The sequence below is a fragment of the Apaloderma vittatum genome, unplaced genomic scaffold (genome assembly GCF_000703405.1).
Source record: "Apaloderma vittatum isolate BGI_N311 unplaced genomic scaffold, ASM70340v1 scaffold1975, whole genome shotgun sequence".
Taxonomy (NCBI): Eukaryota; Metazoa; Chordata; class Aves; order Trogoniformes; family Trogonidae; genus Apaloderma; species Apaloderma vittatum.
The window spans coordinates 12,604-31,640 of NW_009715255.1; the positions used below are offsets into that span (position 1 = coordinate 12,604).

Below are 19,037 nucleotides of genomic sequence, written 5' to 3' on the forward strand. Positions count from 1 at the left end.
TGTGAGATATCCAGACCAGGGAATTTGGGAAGAATACAAACCTTCTGAAAGGTTATCCAAATCAAAGCCAATATTATAAATGTATTTCTCTGACATGTCTTGAGGCAAAACAAGATGTATGAATGTACAATAGTTCTTTTATATGTGGTAGTGTCCTTTACTGTTAAATACTGTGCTGAAGGAAATTACTTGAGGTTTTATTCCTTTCCAGTAATGTGGAAAATATGGCATGGGAGCAAGCAGGAAAGAGGTTGTTTGGTGGAAGAGGGGAAGAAGAAACCATTTGGAAGGGGCACAGAGAGACAGCACTAGCGGCAAACACAGTCCTCTTGGTAGAGTGCCATGTTCAGCAAAGCTTCAGGATTGTTTTTTTTTTTTCTGAGGCATTCGGCGTTTGCTGAACTGTACGCTCCTGTTGGAAAGAATGATACAATGTCTGTTCATGTGGTGGGAATAGCCAGGCCAACTCCTCTGTGCTTTTCCAGTGGGATTTTCATATGCTTTCATTTCTGCTTTTAGGAGTTCAACAAAAATAAAAGTGGGTAGGCAGCTGTGAGACAGCAGATCTATCCAAAATCTAGTGGGACTTAAAACCTCTCGTGAGAGTGCCATGCTGAACAAGTTCAAAGTAGTTGTTTGTTATCCTTCCATATCTTAAAAGGCTGCCAGTGAGCAGGATCTTGAATCAAGGAAAAAATATGAGCCTGCAGGCAAAAGGTTGGTTGAGGCAGAAGTGATGAGTATCTGAAACCTAATGTAGAAAGATTTACATGTAAATTTGGCAGTGATGTTCCCACTTTAGATGAAGTTGGATAAATATACCAAGCCTGATGCATGGTCTGGTTCACAGCCCCTGAAGATCCGAGTCTGTTCCATAAGCAATTGCTGATATTTTATGGCTTAACACATAGCGAGGCGAAGGAGTGCTTGGAAGGTTGGCTGTGCTTTTAACTGAGTTGTTTTGTTGCCCGGGAGTGGGCAGGTGCTCTGTGGTTGCTGGCCTAGCTGCAGGCAGGCGAGGAAGGTCCCGGGGACAGGGCACTGAAGGCATCTGGCTTCAGTTGCCTTTAACTACCTCGTCTCTTCTTTTCTTTTTTACTGGCAGACTAATAATTTCCTTGGAGGTATTAGAGATGTGAATTTACCAGCAGTAAATTAAGCAGCATTGCATTTCAGATTTTGTAAAATGCTTTCAGAGGCGATAAGCACAGTTCACCTGGGATCTCCTCATTGTTTTAGAAAAAAAAGGAGAAACATGCAATGCTTCAACTTTCCTTTTTAGTTTTTCAGAAGACTATTGTTTTCCGAAAAGTATCGCAAATATACATTGACCTACTGCCTACATGAGTGAGCGTCAATCTTTGTAAGTTTTGGGTTTTTTTAGCTCATTATGGGCAGAAATACTGTTGGTGGCATCCAGGCTTTCTTCAGGGGAGCAGCTCACACAAACTCACTATGTTCAAGTACCAGAGATACTGGTAAAAACAGCACTTGAAGGAAAAGGAGGAGGAGGATCAGGGATTGCTTGTATTTTCCAGCCTTTTCAAATGCTTTAATGTGACAAAATACAAGTGTATAACACTGTGAAGAGTGAGTTTCCATTTTTGCTGTATGCATTATTTATTTTCTACAAGCAATGTGCCCTTGCATTATTTGAAGGGAGAAAAAAAAAAAAAAGACTAAGTCCTTTCTGCAGCCAGATGAATGATGGAAGTTAGAATCCTTTTTGCATAATCTTGCTTTTTGCTTGTGGATACAGCTGTGCTAACACAATGCAACATTTGAGTTGCGAGGTCTGCAAAATCCTGGCACCAGTGATGGTTTGCAGACTGAGGCTCTTATTTGATAGATTTTCAAAGTGATACTGTGCTTAGTTGTATCTGTGTCCCTGGAAGTAGGCTTTCAGTTAACTTCTCAGAGGAAATACTTTCAAAAGGAAAAGTTTAATTTTGCCAAGATTCGAATAGGGCCAGAGTAATTAGACAAACCAGAGCTTTGTAGGTTAGAGACGAACGCAGCTCTCTCCATGGGGTAGTGCAGATGTGCTAGGAGAACAGGAGAGTGAAATGCTTAAGGATGCTGAAAATCTGAAGTTCTGTGTATATCTCTTGGCGTATTCTCAAGTGTCAGATTGCAGTTTAGAAGCATTTTTTGCACATTTTTAGAAAATCCTTCGTGATTCTGGTTTAACTCACCAGAAAATTAGTCCACTGAATTAATTTTGATTTATTTTTTAATGCTATGTATTTATAAATTGCTATTATAATTCGATTGTAATACAGTGTTCATTTACTATAGAATTTCAAGTACATATGCGGTAGGCTCTACCTAGCTTCTCTGCATTTTTTTTATGAGACAGAAGGGGTACCCTCCTGCTGGCGAAGTGGATGGCCTGAGGACTACGTGGACAGATCTCAAGCAGCATTAGTCGTGTGACGTTGGCTGACCTTTGACAGTTTATACTTAAGGTCTGGACTGATACTTTCTCCTGTTTCTCCTTGGCTGCAGAATTGTAAAACCCTTTTTTGTTGGCCTGAAATACTTTTTGTGAGAGTGTCCGTGCTCAGTGGTTGCATGGCCTTTACAGACCAAGACTGAGAGAGGACAGCCAGTTCCTTCTGCAGGATAACCTACACTTAAAATGCAAAAAAGTGAGTTCTGCTGATTCTATTGATTGGCCAGCGTGAGCAAAGCTGAAGTTCTCTCCTCTTCCTTCGATGGTGGCTTTTCCTTCTTATCCTTTGATCACAATTTGTAAACAGAGACTGTTTTCCTGTGTCGGATCTTGATAGGTTGGCCAGGAGGTCAAAAATCATAGTTAGGAACTAAAGACCAGAGAGTTGTTGCAGTTGTATAGTCTCAATTCCTTGGAAAACTGAGCAGAAGTAGGGTAAGAAAGGTTGTGGGCAGGGACTTTTTAAGTTCCCCAAATGGCTGAGGTCTTTGCTTTCCAGCTCAGGGGAGGAAGACAGACTGTCTCCTCTTTGCTAAGACTTTCAGCTCAAGAAAATTGAATGTTTTGCCTTGCAAAAGCAAGATTGGAATGAGAGGATTAAAGGGAGGGATCCTGAGAAGTCCAGGAAGATGGTGATGGACACTTCTACGGTTAAGTGTAAGAACATATAAAATTGGAGAAGAGGAAAGAAAGTAGGAGCTGTTTTGACAAGAAGTTGAAAGTCTTGGTTACATCTGGGTGCCCGAATGGTGCTCTGGCATTCTTGTATAAATTAAAACCAGGAGCAGAAGGGAATATAAGAAATAAGATGAAAAGCACTTTTTTTTTTTTTTTTTTAAAAATACACAGCTTGCATGGATGTCAGCATCCGTGGAGTAACATTGCCTTTCAGAGAAATTTGCCAAGCAGATGAATCATTCCTTTTCCCTGCCCTGTCTTGCCCTTTGGGCGCAAGAGCCTTGCCCTGGGTGCAAAGAGCTGTGAGAGGTCAAAGAGCTGTGAGAGGATGGCACTGCTGGCAGGAGGAACTCGTGCTGCTGGGCGGGAGCTGCCTCAGTGTCGGAGCGGTGGCATCAATCTGGCACCTGCTGCCCTCTGAGAGCTTGGGGCTCTGGAGACTGCTGCATAGGTAAAGTTCTCATTGTCTGAACACAGAAGAGGCAGCCTTCAGATGGTGAGACAAAAGGTCACATAAACTGCACAGTAAGCTGACTCCTATGGCTCGATGTTTTCAGACGGGTTTCTGAGCAGTCACTCAGGCGGTATCTGAGGAAGTCTACCTGGATTCTATGCCTCAGCCCTTGAAACACAGAGGAAGGAGAAAATTCTCGTCTCTGGTATGTACAGAACACGACATGCTTTGCCACCTTTTTCTACTCAGCTTTCTGATCCAAGAAGGGAGATTTTTCCTTTCTGACCACCTCGTACTGTCCAAGCTCAACAAAGGCAACTTAGGAGCGATGGGCTTTTCAGCATGTTTTGGATCTGAAAAAGCATCAGGTGGCAACATCTGTGTAGAGAAATGAAACCTCCTGTCAGTAGGTTTGTTTTTCTGCAGTTGTTTCTCTGCACCCTGTGGAGAGGTACCTCTGAACTCCAAGGCAGGAGACAGGTAGAGGTACACCCTCAGGTTTTGGAGTGTTGCACCAACCCACGGCCACCCATTTTACCAGCGGATCTTAATGTCTCTTTGCCTATTGGGTGGCCTAAAAAAGAAGCGTGTGGACAAAAAAACCCAAAAACCAACCCCCCTCCCCCCTCAAAAAAACCAAATGCAACAAACTCCCAACAGTGTTTCCCATTGTGCTGATTTTAATCAGAAATACTAAGAACCACTTAGGTTACTCTAAATCAGTTGCAATTACAGTGTAACCAAAACGTGGATGGATTCATTGGGAAGAGCAAGGATGTGAGGTCAGCTGAGGCCCAGACTTACGTAATATCGTTAGTATTTGTACAACCATAAATACACAGAATCACATGCAGAATTGTTGTTGAGGCTGGAAAAGGTCTCTGAGATCATCAAGTCCAGCCTATGTCCCACCACCACCACATCGGCCAGACCATGGCACTAAGTGCCACATCCAGCCTCTCCTTAGACACCTCAAGGGACAGTGATTCCACCACTTCCCTGGGCAGTGCATCCCAACAGTAACAGTAATAGGAGCTATGGAAAAGTTGAGAGCATCAGAACCTCTTACAAGCAAAACAAGCGCTGGTCTTGTTTGAGGCTTTCTCCTGACTTCGAGTCACGCTGCTCTGTGACAAGCTGTGTGCTCGATTGCATTCTTCTCTGTGTTGGAGTGAGGAAGCTTAGAAACTTAAGTTCTGTTTTGAAATAAGAAGAATGTAAGAATCTTGGAATGGTTTTGTTTTGGTAATAGGATTGCATGCAGACATCCTTGTGGTTAAATTAAAGAAAAACAACAACAAACATTAGATTTCCTGAGAAGGGGGTGATGGTTTGCAAATGGAATGATTAATGACTGAGACTATAGATGCAACTGTATGATCTTGCTTATAAACCCCTACTGTGACTCATTTAAAATCTCTGGGTGTTTTTCCTGTGGAATTGAATTTGGTGGTATCGTTAAGAGGATAGTATGAACTTGGAAAATTGAACTTTTATTCTAATTCCTGTTTGTGTTTCTTCAGTCTTCCTCCATGTTAAGTCTTCCAGGTACAAATTCCATTTTCAGAATTTGTTGGAAGAAAATGGTTTTATTTTATAGTTTAAAATGTATTGTTATATGGCAACCTTTGGATTATTTAGAATAGGCAATATCAAATACCAGAATATCTTTAAAATACCTGATGCTCCCCAGAGTGGAACAACTGTTCTGTACCAGGTCACGGAGCTCAGCTGGCCCAAGAGCACTTCATGGGGCTCCAGTCCCTTACAGCATTGGTGCAGTCAGCTTACTTAGACAGACTTAAAGTAAAGCAACGCAGGATCTCAATACTTTACAGCCTCATCAGGAATGTATTCCTTTGAATAGGAAAGTTTGATTCAATCTATCTTACCTACTTACCTGCACACCCAGCCCCCCCACCCAGTGTCGAGTTTTGTCTTTTCTTGGTCATCCTGTAGTGTTTGCCTTTCACAAGAATGCAGAATTTGGGATTTTTCTTTCAACCTTTAAAGTCTGCAGGCTCCGCCTGGAAAACGGGCTGGTTCCTGAGCTTCCTCCCTGGCTGCTTTTTAACCAGAATCCCAAGTGGAAAAATGTAACCTTTTCTAGTCCTCTGCTGGTATGACCGCTGGAAACAGGGTAAACAATTTAAAGCTTCCTGCTACACATTAAACCAAGGGAAAATGTTTCTTTTCTTCCTGGTTTTCTCTCTCCCTGTTTTCCAGTACTTGTGCTTGCCAAGCCTTTTCTTTTAACCCTTTCTTCTTTGAAGCTCCTCCTTCCTCCCCATTCCTATTTACTCCCGTGTCTGCCTTAGAGGGAAGCAGAAGCCTTTGTGTGCATGTGCATGGGGAGGGGTACGTGTCCAGTTTGTGTGGTTTTTAAGTGTCCAGTTTGTTTGGTTTTTAACTGTCGGCATTCTCTGTCCCAGCAGCTTCATTTTGCTCAAGCTCCATCTGCAGCCCTGCCACTAAACTTGTGTTTCACTGCTGCTCCCTGCCATTTATATTTTGATTTCTGCTTGTGTCAGAAGCTGTGCGTCTTTGTCTGTAGCATTTTACACCTGCAGCACTTGCCATTTAGGTAACTGAAACTTCCTGCATAACTACCTGCCAGGTGGTCAGTGAGTATGTGAGCAGAGAGAAGAGCTATTTAAATGCAATTATAAGCTCGCTGTTAAAAATTCTGGAAGGGCTTTTTAGCCATGGAACTCTGCTCCTGTTCAGTTCAGATGTTTGTTCACAAATTACTGGCGTGAATTGGTTGTGACTTCAGAGGACCTATACTAATCAGCTGGAGATCACTCCCATGATATTTCTTACTATGTTTTCACTATGCATAATTACAGTCTCCTGGGTGCTAAACTGTTTCTTCAGTGCGCCTGAGAGTAGAAAATGTAGCTTATTCCTAACTGCGTCTTCACTTTCTTGCTTTGACATGACTTTTAGAAGACTTTATTTTTGGGGGGTCAATTGAGTGGGGTGTTTTGTGGGTGGTTTTGGTTTTTTTTTTAATATACATTCATGATAATGTGTTTGCTCCCTTATGGGCGGTTTAAAAATTTTTTTTCCCCCTCCTGGTCAGCGCTGTTAATACTGTAATATTTGAGAACGAATTGTAGTGACATCTAGCATTTTATTCTATTTGTACTTCAGGCTGAGATCAAGCAAACAAACAAAGCAATCATTATGTCTTAGCATTCTCTTTTTTTAATGAGCACATCAAAATCTACTCACAGCTACACGATCAGCTGTGAAGAAAAGCAAGAAACGTGGAACTCTGAGTAGCACTGTCTTTCTGAAGCAGTTTATGGAAAAATAGTAGACTGGAGGGATCTATAAGGACTCTGGTAGGAAGTAAATGGCACCATGTTGTTGACGGGAAGTTTTTTGGCAGAAGGCATGTTGTGACTATTTCTGTGGCTTAGAAAGGAATTTCCTACAGACTGGACTAACCATTAAAAATATGCCTCCACTTTTAGGAGTTCAAGGCACACAGTGGAGTCTTCTTGGAGAAGATGTCGTCTCTGACAATGAAAACTCATCTGGACAAAAGAGGAAGTTTCTTTAAGGTAAATGGGATATCTGTGCAGAACACAGAGCACATGGTTTTACATGAAATGCGTGCTGCAGTATGTACAGTACAGGCTGTGGTATGTAGCAAGCCTTTTCTATAAAATGGGAAGCACTTTACTGAGCATTTCTTTTTACAGATGGTGTTTGTGGTTAGATTGCCATCCAGTTATTTCATCTGTCTATTGTTTTCATGTACACTGAATGGAATATTTGATGTAAAACAGCTTGTGGCTTTCTTTGCCACTAATGCTAAGAAGATAAGTTTTTTTTATGCATGGGCATAAAATTATTAGACCTTTCATAAACTGGATTTTTGTAGCTTCAAGTTGTGGTACAGGTTTATGATTTCCATTGTTGTATTTAAAATTAGTTTCAATTCTTTGCTTATTCTGAGAAAAATTTATGGGATCTCCTTGTATGTGTGTCATCCAAACACTCAGAAAAATACTCTCTTTGTATTCTCAGCTTGTATTGCAGTCTTTTGTGTTTTAGTGCTTTTGCTTTGTAGGTTTGTTTTTTTTCTTTTTAAAGCCTAAGTGCATTTGTTTTTAAATTAACAAGAACCTTGTGCTTAGCTTGCTGCCATACTCTCAAACTACTCATACTCCAGCAAGGCAGATGTCTTGGGGTGCCTACATACCTTAGAGGAGTCTAATGCTTCCTCCCTTAGGATATGATCATGTAGGCACTGGAAGCTCATAGTTGTGTTCTCGTGTAGATATACTTACAGAGCGAAAACAAGAATATTTCCATTTAGTGTTTTCTGTGTTCTGGGGTTTGTTTTGAGATGTTGTGCTGCTTAGAGCACATCCCCCAGTTTTACTCCATCATGAGGTGGAGCTGGTGTGTGGGTTTTTTTAGGGGAATGTGGGAACATGTTTTGGTCTTTATTACAGAGAGAGGCTTTGTGCCATGGAGGGATGTTGGAGAACTGTCATCTTTCAGGTTGGCATCAAAAAAGCAGAGGTACAATGGGAGCTGCCAGTACAGTTTTCAAAAGACAGCTACTGAATCCCAGTAGCTGTTTTATTTATGTCTAATGGAGAAGGTCTGGAGGCAGTGCTGAAGTTAATTGTAGAGAAGGCTGCAGTTAACACTTTCTTCCAGAAAAAAAAAATTGATTGAGCTGAAATATGGTTAACAAAGCCTTTGTGTGCAGTGTCTGAGTACGGCTGCAAACACCATATACTTCTAGAAAGCAGGACAGGGAGAATGGTGTTCAGGCAGTGTGTTAGAAGGATGCTGCCCTATCAAACCGTGCTGGCCTGCCCACAGGCTGGGATGAGGATACGTGTATCCTTATGATGTGAGGAAGAGTGTGAACTGTCACATACACCAGATTGGGATCGGGGTCCCATGGGGACCCGCTCGGTCCCCATGTGTTGCCTGGTCTAGTCGAGAGGTGGCATCCGTGCCCATGACAGGGAGGTTGGACTAGATGATCTCTAAGGTCCCTTACAGCCCATGCCATTCTATGATTCTATGATAAATAAACAAAGTTGAGCTTGTCTGTTCTACACTAGAATTTTGCTGTTTCTGTAGTGCTTGGGTCACAGGGACTGTCTTGTTGAGCAAGGCTTTGCTCTAAATGTAGCAATCAAAATTTACAGGTGCTTCTGAGCACAACCTACCTTGGTCACTTCCCTTAGAATATTAATTTCCTGCTGCAATTTCTTTCAGTAAAAGAGGCCATTACTTGCGGCCATCTCAGCTTGTAAGAGAGAGCATGCTGCTTTTTCTTGGTGTAGTACTGCAGCAAATGTGGTTGACCAGCTAAAGCTCTAAGCAGTTTCAAGCAGCTGATGATAAATGCTCTCATAATAGGCTTCAGGCAAAGGGGAACCGAGCAAGTGATGTCCAGTGTCTTTAGCACGTGCAGAGCCATAATGACTGCTGATGTAGTGTGCAGGATTGGTGTGGTTGCAGGATTGGTGTCCTTGTCAGCAGCTTCAGAGCACTATTGCAGTGACACAAAGTGTTTGTTTTGTGTGTTGCATGCTTTCTTTTTCTTAAGACAATCTTACCAGGCCAGTCTTTAGCAAGTGAATGCTCAGTGCTGCAGTGACAGCATCTTTTCCTCTTTGGCTTGCCCAGAGCTTCACACGGTCAACAATAAACAGGGTCTTCTGGGGACAGGAACTGCTTCTCGGTTTTGCAACACACTTTTGTTACATCTGGTATCTTGTAAGCATAGACATGAACCTTGTTTGCTGACGGTCTGCAGCCACATAGGGAGAGTGGTCATCTTGTCAAATCGTAGCAAGAAACTGTCTCGGTTGTGAGCAGCATTTCTAGGCTGTTGCTTACGCGTGTGCTGAAGGAATCATGACGTCAGTGGGACCATAAGCAAGTGTGGTGTCATTTTCTGCAGTCATTTGGCTTCTCCCTGTGTAAGTAATTCTTGCGTGGAAAATGGATGCTGGAGTATCTATTTTGTTCACAACGTCATGGTTGTAGTTACTCAAAATCATCAGGAGTCAGTATTACAATTACAGTCGCTGGACAGGTGAGCAAAGAAAATGCTTGGCATGTGAGATTCTTTTTCAGTTGATGTGATTTTCATTTTCTTGGTCCATCTGTATTTAGGGCACCTAATAATTAATATACAGCCCTTCACCCCCATCTGGATCCCCAGACTGTGTAGGATACTTCGATGTGTGGCTTCCATGTTGTGCTTGGTACTTTACTGTTGCCCAAGAAACCTTTAGCATGCTGGCAGGCGGTTTCTCAGGGCACTTAAATCCTTATAAAGAGTATCTTACCGTTCTCAGCAGCGTTTACAAGAAAATGTATTGATGAATGCCATTGCAAAATTCTAACTTTTATTTTTGGTACTTAGATGGTTCTCACTGCTATAGCTTCTAACCATCTCTTAGGTTTCTTTCATGTTCATTTGTTTTGATTGTTAGTACATCAGAAAATGATATTGTCCTCATTTTACAAAGAGCAAAGGTCTGTAGTTTTATAGGCTAAATCTCTGAAGTCTTTTATACCTTGCAGTTGATGAAGGCTCAGAGCCAGCAAGTAGTAAAAAATGAAGCAAAGATGGAATTAGGCTTAGGTAATTCTGGGACCGAATAGTGTGCCGTTAGTTACAAAGGTAGTCTATGGTAAAGGAAGGAACTGAATGTATGTCTCTGACAAATAGCCTTTTTACTGAACTATTCTTCTCACCAAGATGTTCCAATCTTTATTGAACTGCCAATCTTTATTGAACTTTATTGAACTGTTCCAATCTTTATTGAACTGTACCATGAAAACTTTTCTGTCCCAAAATCAACTGTTAGGTAAAACTTGGTTTCTTACTGATAAGATGCTGAATAACTTTAGTGGTCATATGAATTCGTAGCTCACTGTGCAAAATAACCAGAAACTGCAGCCATGTATCAAAATATTGGATTGTATTCAAAGATTTGGACGAGACCAGAAATAGCATTCCCAGTTTGGCTTGCCTCTGGCGCTTTGCCACCTTGTCACACAGGGCGCTCTGTGAGGGTTGCTATGCTCCACTTATCAAAACAGGAAGGAGAAGATGTGATGCCAAAGAGGCTGCAGGTCTCCAGAGAGAATGGAAAATGAGATGTTGGCAGGAAAGGGGGGTGATAAGTGCTGAGGCGCATCTGTCCAGTCTGATACTGATCCTTGCTGTCTTCAGCCTGTGTTCTCTTGCCAGAACAGAAGCAATGGATCTTACCTTTTCCTCTTTAGCTGTTTTAAACCTCAGGGCTTGGAAACATTCTGCAGCAGTCATCTTGGCTGGCTTTTTCAGTGTGCTCCCAGAAAGGTGGCAGTTTCGTTAATTCTCTGTGCAAGCTTATTTACATTTCAATAAAGAAAACAGGAATTCAGTTGCCATGTGGTGATGGATGAGCGTTTTTTCTAAAAATGGCCTGGAACGGACATTGAGTCAGAGCCACCTGTCTTCCTCTTGGGACTGGGAAACTCTTCAGGCGTTAAGTGAGTAAGAAGACCTGCAGCTGTGAGGGCCCTCTGAGAGAGGTACCAATCTGGGTCTGGTCCCGGGTGTGCGCTTTCCCTGATGCACAGCCATGATGCGTGTGTGGACAGAGCAGCTTCAGAAAGGTGACTGTAGTTCCCTGGAAGCGCATTGCTCCTAGTGATTGCACTTGCCCTCATTTTTGCTGCTTCTGTGACATCCTGAAAGATGCAGGACATAGAAACAGAATGTGTGTGTTCTGGTGCAAGAGCTCTGGGGAGCTGAGGTGGGTCATGTTTGTGGTCTGTACGTGGGAATCGCACCATCACCCCTGCCAGCTTCTAGAAACTGAGATCAGTCCTGTTGAACAGAGCCTCAGTTGACAATAAACGTAGCACGATACATTATAAAAGGAAATGTTGTGGGTTAAGATGTTTGTATTTTGTTATTTTGTTCATGGATTTTTGGAATGCAAACAGTACGTGGAAATTTGTGACAATCTAATGTTTAGAGTAGGTCTAGTTAAGGAGCGCTGTTGTGGGCAGCTGTGTGAATTCATGCTCTCCGAGTCATAATTATTGTTTGGGTTTAGGGTGATTGTAATGTAGTTCCTTTTTAACTTGCAGAACAGTGCTTTATCAGAAATAAACTCCAAAGGAAAAACATTAGACACAAAAATGGTCGTTTATCACATTACATAAGGTTGTCTTTTAATCTTTCAGTGTTAAATAAATCACCACCTGAGAAGGATGTCATACTTTCAAATACATCTCTTTTCATATAAACTTGTTGTTTCTGTAGCATGGCAGTGTAATACCTCTTTTCGTAGTCCTAAATAATCTGTGACAGTTTTTTTCAGATTACTTTTTAATTCTTGAGGCTCACATATGTTGTTTTACACTAACAGAGGCCTCTGACAAATATACCCATCCACTTCAGTTGCATTTCCCTTTGGAAGCTGCCTCTTGTGGTCTTGATTTCAAGTCTATTGAAACCAATTGGTGAGTTTTCACATTATTTCCAGCAAAAAAGGAGCCACATCCTTTGCAGATGGAGAAATCTGCTTGAAGAATTCAAATATTCTGAGCCTTCTGCTAAGAAGAAGGCAGCCTTTGGCTCCTTGTTTATTTGGAGTTGGATCTCATAATAGTATACACCCAGGATCCTTCCTGCGTTTTGTAGAGACATATTATTAACAGCTCATCTTGTATAATGCTAATCATGGAGGCATCACATACACTGTATAATGACCAGTGGTTTCATTGATTCTAAATACTTCAAAAATGATGTCACAAAATCATGAGTACACCATATGTTTATTTGATAGAAAATGATTTGTCAGGTGCTGCTCTAACAGTATGTGTGTCATGCAATTGCAAGAATACCCAAATGATGTAACTCCAAAAGACTTTTTTTTTTAAAACAAAAAAATCAGGAAAATAACTATTTTTTTTAACATGAAAAAGAAGTTAAGAAAAATGCTGCAATACGGAAGGACTGCGTGCTGCCTTTTTGCAGTGGTTTGGAGGTTAGAGACCTGAAAATATGAGAGACTTTGCAGTAGACAGAAAACGAGTTCCACTTTGCTCGTTCACATGCCAAAGAGACTGGGAGGATTTCATGTGAAAAATCTACTGTTTGGAGGCTGATATGAAGGTGGAAACCTAGTTCCTGGTGTGGCTGTGAAGAGGATATTGCCTTAATTTAAGTCTCTCTACTGCACAGTCTAAAAGTTCCATTTCCTGGTAATGAAGTCGGTTAAAATTTGCAAGTCTTGTGTTTGCGTACCTGAAAAAGAGGCTAAGTTGAACGATGTTGCTCTTGAATGGAGAACAGAGAATATAGGGCAGGGAAGTGGTAAGAATGCATGCTGAGACCTGTAGGTAAAGGTCTGAAGGATAAAGGACTGAAAAAAGAGAACAGAAGACTGCTAAGGAATTACGAGCTGTTTTAAGGAACTGAAATGAAAAGCTTCAAGCCGGCCGGAGGAAGTGGAACATCCTGTTTGAGGGCAGGACACTGTGGTGTGAAGCTCCCTCTCTGTCAGGTCCATAAGAACTGCAGCTGTATTGCATTTCAGAGGGTTACAAGGATAAATGTGTTAGATGGAGATGCTAAGATAGTAGAGGTTTTAAAGGAGGAAAAAACCCCCAAAATAGCGTGGGGGCAGAATTCGCCCCTGGGGCACAAGGTGGGATGAATCTCCCCATGCCTCTTGGGGTGCTCGGTGGTTGCTGTGTTTCGGAGGTCTCCTGAGGGTGCTGAGTGCCATGGGCAGGCTCAAGGCAGCTCTGTCGTGACGACACGGGTTCCTCCTCCTCCTGTTGGTCTCTCTCATGGTCAGGATGACATTGCTTACGTCTCACCATGGTGACTCAGGGTGTCTGAGAGTCAGTACGTGGAAGATATTTGTAAACAGTGGTACAGCATGGCTGGGAGCTCTGGCCATGACAGAAAGAAGCCTGTGGCAGGGATGTAGTATGTGGTGATTAATTCTCACTTGAAGTATACTTAATGGAGTTGGCTTGTTGTAAACAGAGACTACAGCTTCCTTTGAATTGATCCAGGACGATGCTGCACGACAAAGGAGGATGTAAATTACTGAGGTAACAGAAGACTTCCAATACAAGAATGTAGGAAAACGATGCCTGAAATTCTTTGACAGTGCTCCTGTACTGAGCTACCTAACACTGGTGGGACTCGGTGTCATGTCTTGTGGGCAGCTGTGAAGACTGTTCTAACTTGGACTTGAAAGCTGTCTTTACTTGGTCTGCTAGGGCTTTTGTTTGTTTGCTCTGAGGTGGGAGAAGGTGGCATCACTGGTAACCTTCTCATGAGTTGTCACTACAGGCAGGAGAGAGGGAACACTGCCGGGGTTTGTGCTGCTGTGGGGCTGCGTGCCAAGCAAACGTGACATGGTTGCTGCAGAGAACGTACAGGACAGTGCCTTGGGAGCGTCGTAGCTGAGTTCTGCTCAGCAAAATGTTTGCTGGGCATCTGGCTGACTGTATTTCTCAGGATACAGCCTTCGTGCTAATCTCACCCATGAGTTTTTGTCCTTGTGTCCAGAATTAGGACTGTGTTGCACCTGAGCTGAAGTGTTACAAGGCAATTCTCTTTCAATTCAGTTGTTCTGTTCAAGTGCAGTTTGAGACCTAATGGGGAAATCAGCCACCCATTTCCTTCTTGCTTTGTTATTTTTCGTCCGCCACAACATGGTAACGCTGGCTTAGTGTCCCTTCTGAAAGCACTCTTGCAGATAGAAATCTTATATTTTAATCTTTTTTTTATTTAAGAAGGTAAATGGTATGAACGATCAAATCATTTAGTTCTTTTAAACTGTTCTATAATATGTTGAGGCTGCAAATTTAGTATAAATAAAAAAAGTTAGCCAACCTGAAAAGTTTTGTCCTGGCACAAAACAGGAATTATTTTTCTTCCAAGAACAATTATAAGTGGCCTCAACCCTTACTTTTTCCTTTGCAAGGGGAAGTCCAAATAGGATGCGATTAAAAAAAAAAAAAAAGTTTGTAATCTCTGGTGACTAAACTTGCCTGGGCTTCTTTTCCACGCCTCTTCCACTGCCTTGACGTCATACTATTTTTGTCGCTTTCTAGCTCATTGACACAATTGCCTCAGAAATCGGAGAACTGAAACAGGAGATGGTACAGACAGATCTCACAGTGGAAGATGAATCTGCTGATTTGCGAAGGTGACTAAAATATTTATTTTCATAGTTTCTGGAGGTGTTATTGTGACAGGAATGTTTTCACTGTGCTCTCTCCTTGGGTGGCTTCTGTCCTCATGCTTTTTGTCATAGCAGCAGTGCGGGTGTAGGTAAGTTTTGCTCTGGACCCAAGGAACTTGCCTTTGTGCGGAAGTGCCCGGAGAGTCAGTTGTTCTGCGTATTTGCCTTTAATATCCTCTAAAAGCAACTGCACTTCACTTCTGCTGCCTTGTTACAAACCTTGGATACTGACGAATGCCCAAAGCAGGAAACTACAAATGTTATTCCCATTGTCTATGGCAATGAGCTTTGTTTTCACACTGTAAGGACTTAAAAACTCCATTGCTTCAAGTGGCTCTGTGAAGTTCCAGCATAAAATAACATAACTTATTCATATTCTCAGGTTAGGAAGTAAAATACTGACTGTTATGAGCAGATGCTTATGTGTATTACATGTTTAAGTTAATTTATATGTGGATAGCTTGCACTTAAAAAATAATAATTAAGTACCTGGGGGCATTTCCTTGACCTTAAAATGATTTGGGATGCATATTGCAGCGCAGGTGAAAGTTCTGGCTTTTAAAACTAGATTATGCCATGTAGATGTGGACTGTGGAAATTCATAATGTTAAAGTAATATTTTTAAGTGCACATAGTGGGACCCCAGCACTTTGACTGCTGTGCTTGATTGATAATGTCTGTTAAAGCGACAGCTGGAGGACAACCACTGTTTTAATCATTACGTTAACAAGAGAATTTTTTTTTTTTTTGGTACTTACTGCTGAAATATTTGTCACAAGAGGAAAGGAACTAGTGTAGGCATTTGGTTCTATCTGACTGTGCAGCCTAGGCCAGCTATCTTGCTGGCTGGCTTTGTTCTTCAAGGCAGTGAGTTAATGAAGCGTGTAATAGCTTGTTATTTACAGTTACATCTGTGGATTTTAGCATTTTTTCTTTTCTATGAATACTTTTGAGATGTGCTGAAACCTACTACAGCATACGTGTAAACTATTTAAATAGAACATCTGAGCAGCACCTTTTAGCAAGTGGCAAAGGACATAAGGCTGCTCAGCTAATTAAAGCCCTCGCCTGTGCCCCGATTGCACATTATTCAAGTTTTAAAGCTTTTGAAAGCATGGTTCTTTTACAGGGGAGGAAAGAATACTTTCTCCATTTTAGTGAATTCAGCTAATTAGTTTCAACTATAATTAGCTAATATTCAGTTAAGAGCAGGCTTTTTGTGTGTCTTTTCAATCAGCATATGCGTCAGAGACTAATATCTATTGGTTCTCACAATCTTGATGGTAACACTTAGCTGGAAACAGTCAATTAAATCTCCCCATTTTACAGATCCAAGGTTTTTTACTGATTTTTTTTTTTAATGGATATTTCAATAGAATTTGTTCATTTTTAATGCAATATATATTTTGATTAAAATACGTAAATAAAGCTAACATAAAAAGTGAATAATGGAATTTCCATGACTACTTAGCTGAATTCAGTCTCATATTGAAATTATAACCATCCCATGAAAAAAGAGGAATCATTCTTTTCTGTCACTTTTAAGATGATAAGCATAATATTTGAAATCATAGAATCATAGAGTGGCCTAGGCTGGAAGGGACCTTAGAGATCATCTAGTCCAACCTCCCTGTCATGGACAGGGACGCCACCTCTCGACTAGACCAGGCAACACATGGGGACCGAGCGGAAATCGAACCCGCGACCTCGGTGTTGATCATTGTTGCCAGAACCATGCTCAAACCACTGAGCTAACCGGCCCCCTAATCTGAATAAATAAGGTATTTTTGTATGATTATGCAATTCTGAACTGTGTGCTTCTATGTACGGAAGAAGTATCAAAGTTGGTATAGATTATATAACTGGCTGTACATTGATGCCTTCTGCTTATATAGAACTACAGAGCGAGATGACTGTAATTTCAGCTAGGGTCTTCCAGAGTTCTTACTTAAACTAGGTTCTCCATAAATATATCTTTACTATCATAACTTCATATTTTTGTGGTTAATTTTAAACTTTGTAATTACTGTAGGTTGCTTTTATTATTCTGCTGCTCAGAACTTGGTATCCTGATGTGGCATTTGAATTTGCGCCTAGAGAAGTTCATACTAAAAGGAATGATTATTTTCCTTGCTCATTTTTCACCTTAGCATAGACCCACATCAGCCAGAACACTTTCAGAGAGGCAGTGGTTGCTAGAGCTCTCGACTGTACCCAGGAAAATAGGCAATGGTGGTTTGGTTTTGTTGTTTTGGTTGTGGTTTTTGCATGGAGGCTTTCAGATTTACACTCATCTCAGTTATATTTTGGACTTGTCTCCCCTTTTTACATCTGTGGCCCAAGTAGTATGGAGAACAATTCAAGTCACTGGGCCCACAGCTTCAACTTGTGTGCCTACTCCGCAGGAATGACTATAAAGCCCCAGTCTTCCTGGAGCAGTCCGCACCCCGTGTCTTCTACATTTTTCCACAGTGGTTATTAACTGTGACTTATGGGTGACCTGATGCTCAGTGTGGCTGTATAGGCTAGACTGGTGCGATTATAGGCCTTCTAGACTGTGGGATTTACAGAAATCCAGGCGCTTTTTGGTGACACTCAAACTGATTTAACTGTGGGGAGCCTTTGATGGGAGTGGAGCAAGGTTCACGCTCATCTGCAGTTTTAGAAAGATTCATTTTACCTGCCTGTTGCTGTTCTCTTTGCCCTTGTGACTGGGATAGAAACAAGAGGGACATTCCTTCGCTGCAGCTGACTTGGTTTAATTCAGCACAGCAAACCCACGGAACAGTGTTGGTCGTCCTGCCAGGACGTGCACGTGTGCTGGACGTACCTTCACGTCATCCCAGAGAGAGAAGAGGCCGTTCCTCGGGCCGGTGTTGGTCAGGGCAGGAGGTTGGCGATAGCTTCAGTGAGGCAGATGGGCTCGTTGTCCCAAGTCCTACAAAAAAAGCGAGAGAAACGTTAAATGTTTAGGTTTTACAAGATGAGAGCAAGAGGCATAAGTAGGATTTGAGAGACCAGAAGAAAATTGCAGCAGCGAGTGGGAGGTGGGAGGGCAGGAGCATTTGCTTCCCAGATGTGTGATCGAGGTGCACGTTGCAGCCCTGGGAGTGTGAGGGAGGATCATCCTGGTTACAGACTTCAATCTATTTCTTGTCCTTTTTGCTGCAAACTAAGTCTAATCAGGATGCAGCACAGTGCTATTTATCTTAGTTACTTCTTTTTGCTGCCCATGGGCTTAGGGGGTTTCTCAAATCCAAGGAAACTCGTGTGAATCATCCCTTTTTTTTTTTTAAAATTTGTTGTGAGTTGCCGTCAAACTCTTCTCCCTGTGGAGAGAAACTGTTGTGGTACCTCTGTGCTGAAGTAGACCATCCATGGAGGTAGATTTGCATTTTGATTTTGAGTTTAATGTGACCTAGTCAGATCATCTTTTATTGTGAGTCACAGTAAAAAACCAAAACCAAACAAACAAACCCTCCCCAAACCCTCCAAACCCCAAAAGTGAAAAAACAGAACAGGAGAGAAATGCATGGTATATGGTGTATTTTGCTATTGTTTAGGTTACAGCAACTTCTTATTCTGTCCATCTGAATTAACCAGGTGATTGCAAGAAATTCAAATGGTTCTTCCCTCCATGCTATTCTTTGCAAAGAAATTATGCACAAATCTCAAACCCAAATAATTTTACAGTTTAACTTGAAACCGATTTCAAGAACTCCTATGTGTCAGGGTTTGACTGTATGTTTAGTGCCCAGGTTCTTAATTAAAAATAATTTCAAGAATAAAAATAACTCAGGCTACGATGCTTGCTAGTGCTAGACCATTGCAAATAGACTGTCGGAACGCACCCGTGGACCAGTGACTGCATTTATCTCCTGCACCTTGGCAAGTGGCTTCTCACAGGTTGTATGTGCTTTGCCAGTTGTGTTTTTTCCAAGCTGTGCTCTTGTCAGAGTTCACCAGGTCTGATATTTGCATCTTCTTTTATTATTTGGATGCGTAATATTTTTTTTTTCAGTGTTGTTTCTTCTTAGTTTACCTTCCTGCAGATTGCAGTAACGTGCTAGTACTGATCTAGCTGAGGTGCGGTTGGGGTCATTTGGAACTGATAGCATTTAGGAGTGGCAGAAAGCCTCAGACACTTGGAATTGTTGGCTTATTTTCTTGAGGAGGCAGAAGCAGCTGC

At 41.7% G+C, this 19,037-nt stretch overlaps 1 protein-coding gene across 1 annotated transcript in view; it reads left to right on the forward strand.

The window, feature by feature from the left end:
• The first annotated feature begins 7,105 nt into the window (after positions 1 to 7,105).
• RIN2 (Ras and Rab interactor 2) overlaps positions 7,106 to 19,037 on the forward strand; it is a 35,897-nt gene continuing 23,965 nt past the window's right edge. Inside the window, exons 1-2 of the mRNA XM_009869027.1 lie at positions 7,106 to 7,159; positions 14,718 to 14,812. Of these exons, the coding sequence (XP_009867329.1) occupies positions 7,106 to 7,159; positions 14,718 to 14,812 (149 nt within the window). The remainder of the gene's footprint in view (positions 7,160 to 14,717; positions 14,813 to 19,037) is intronic.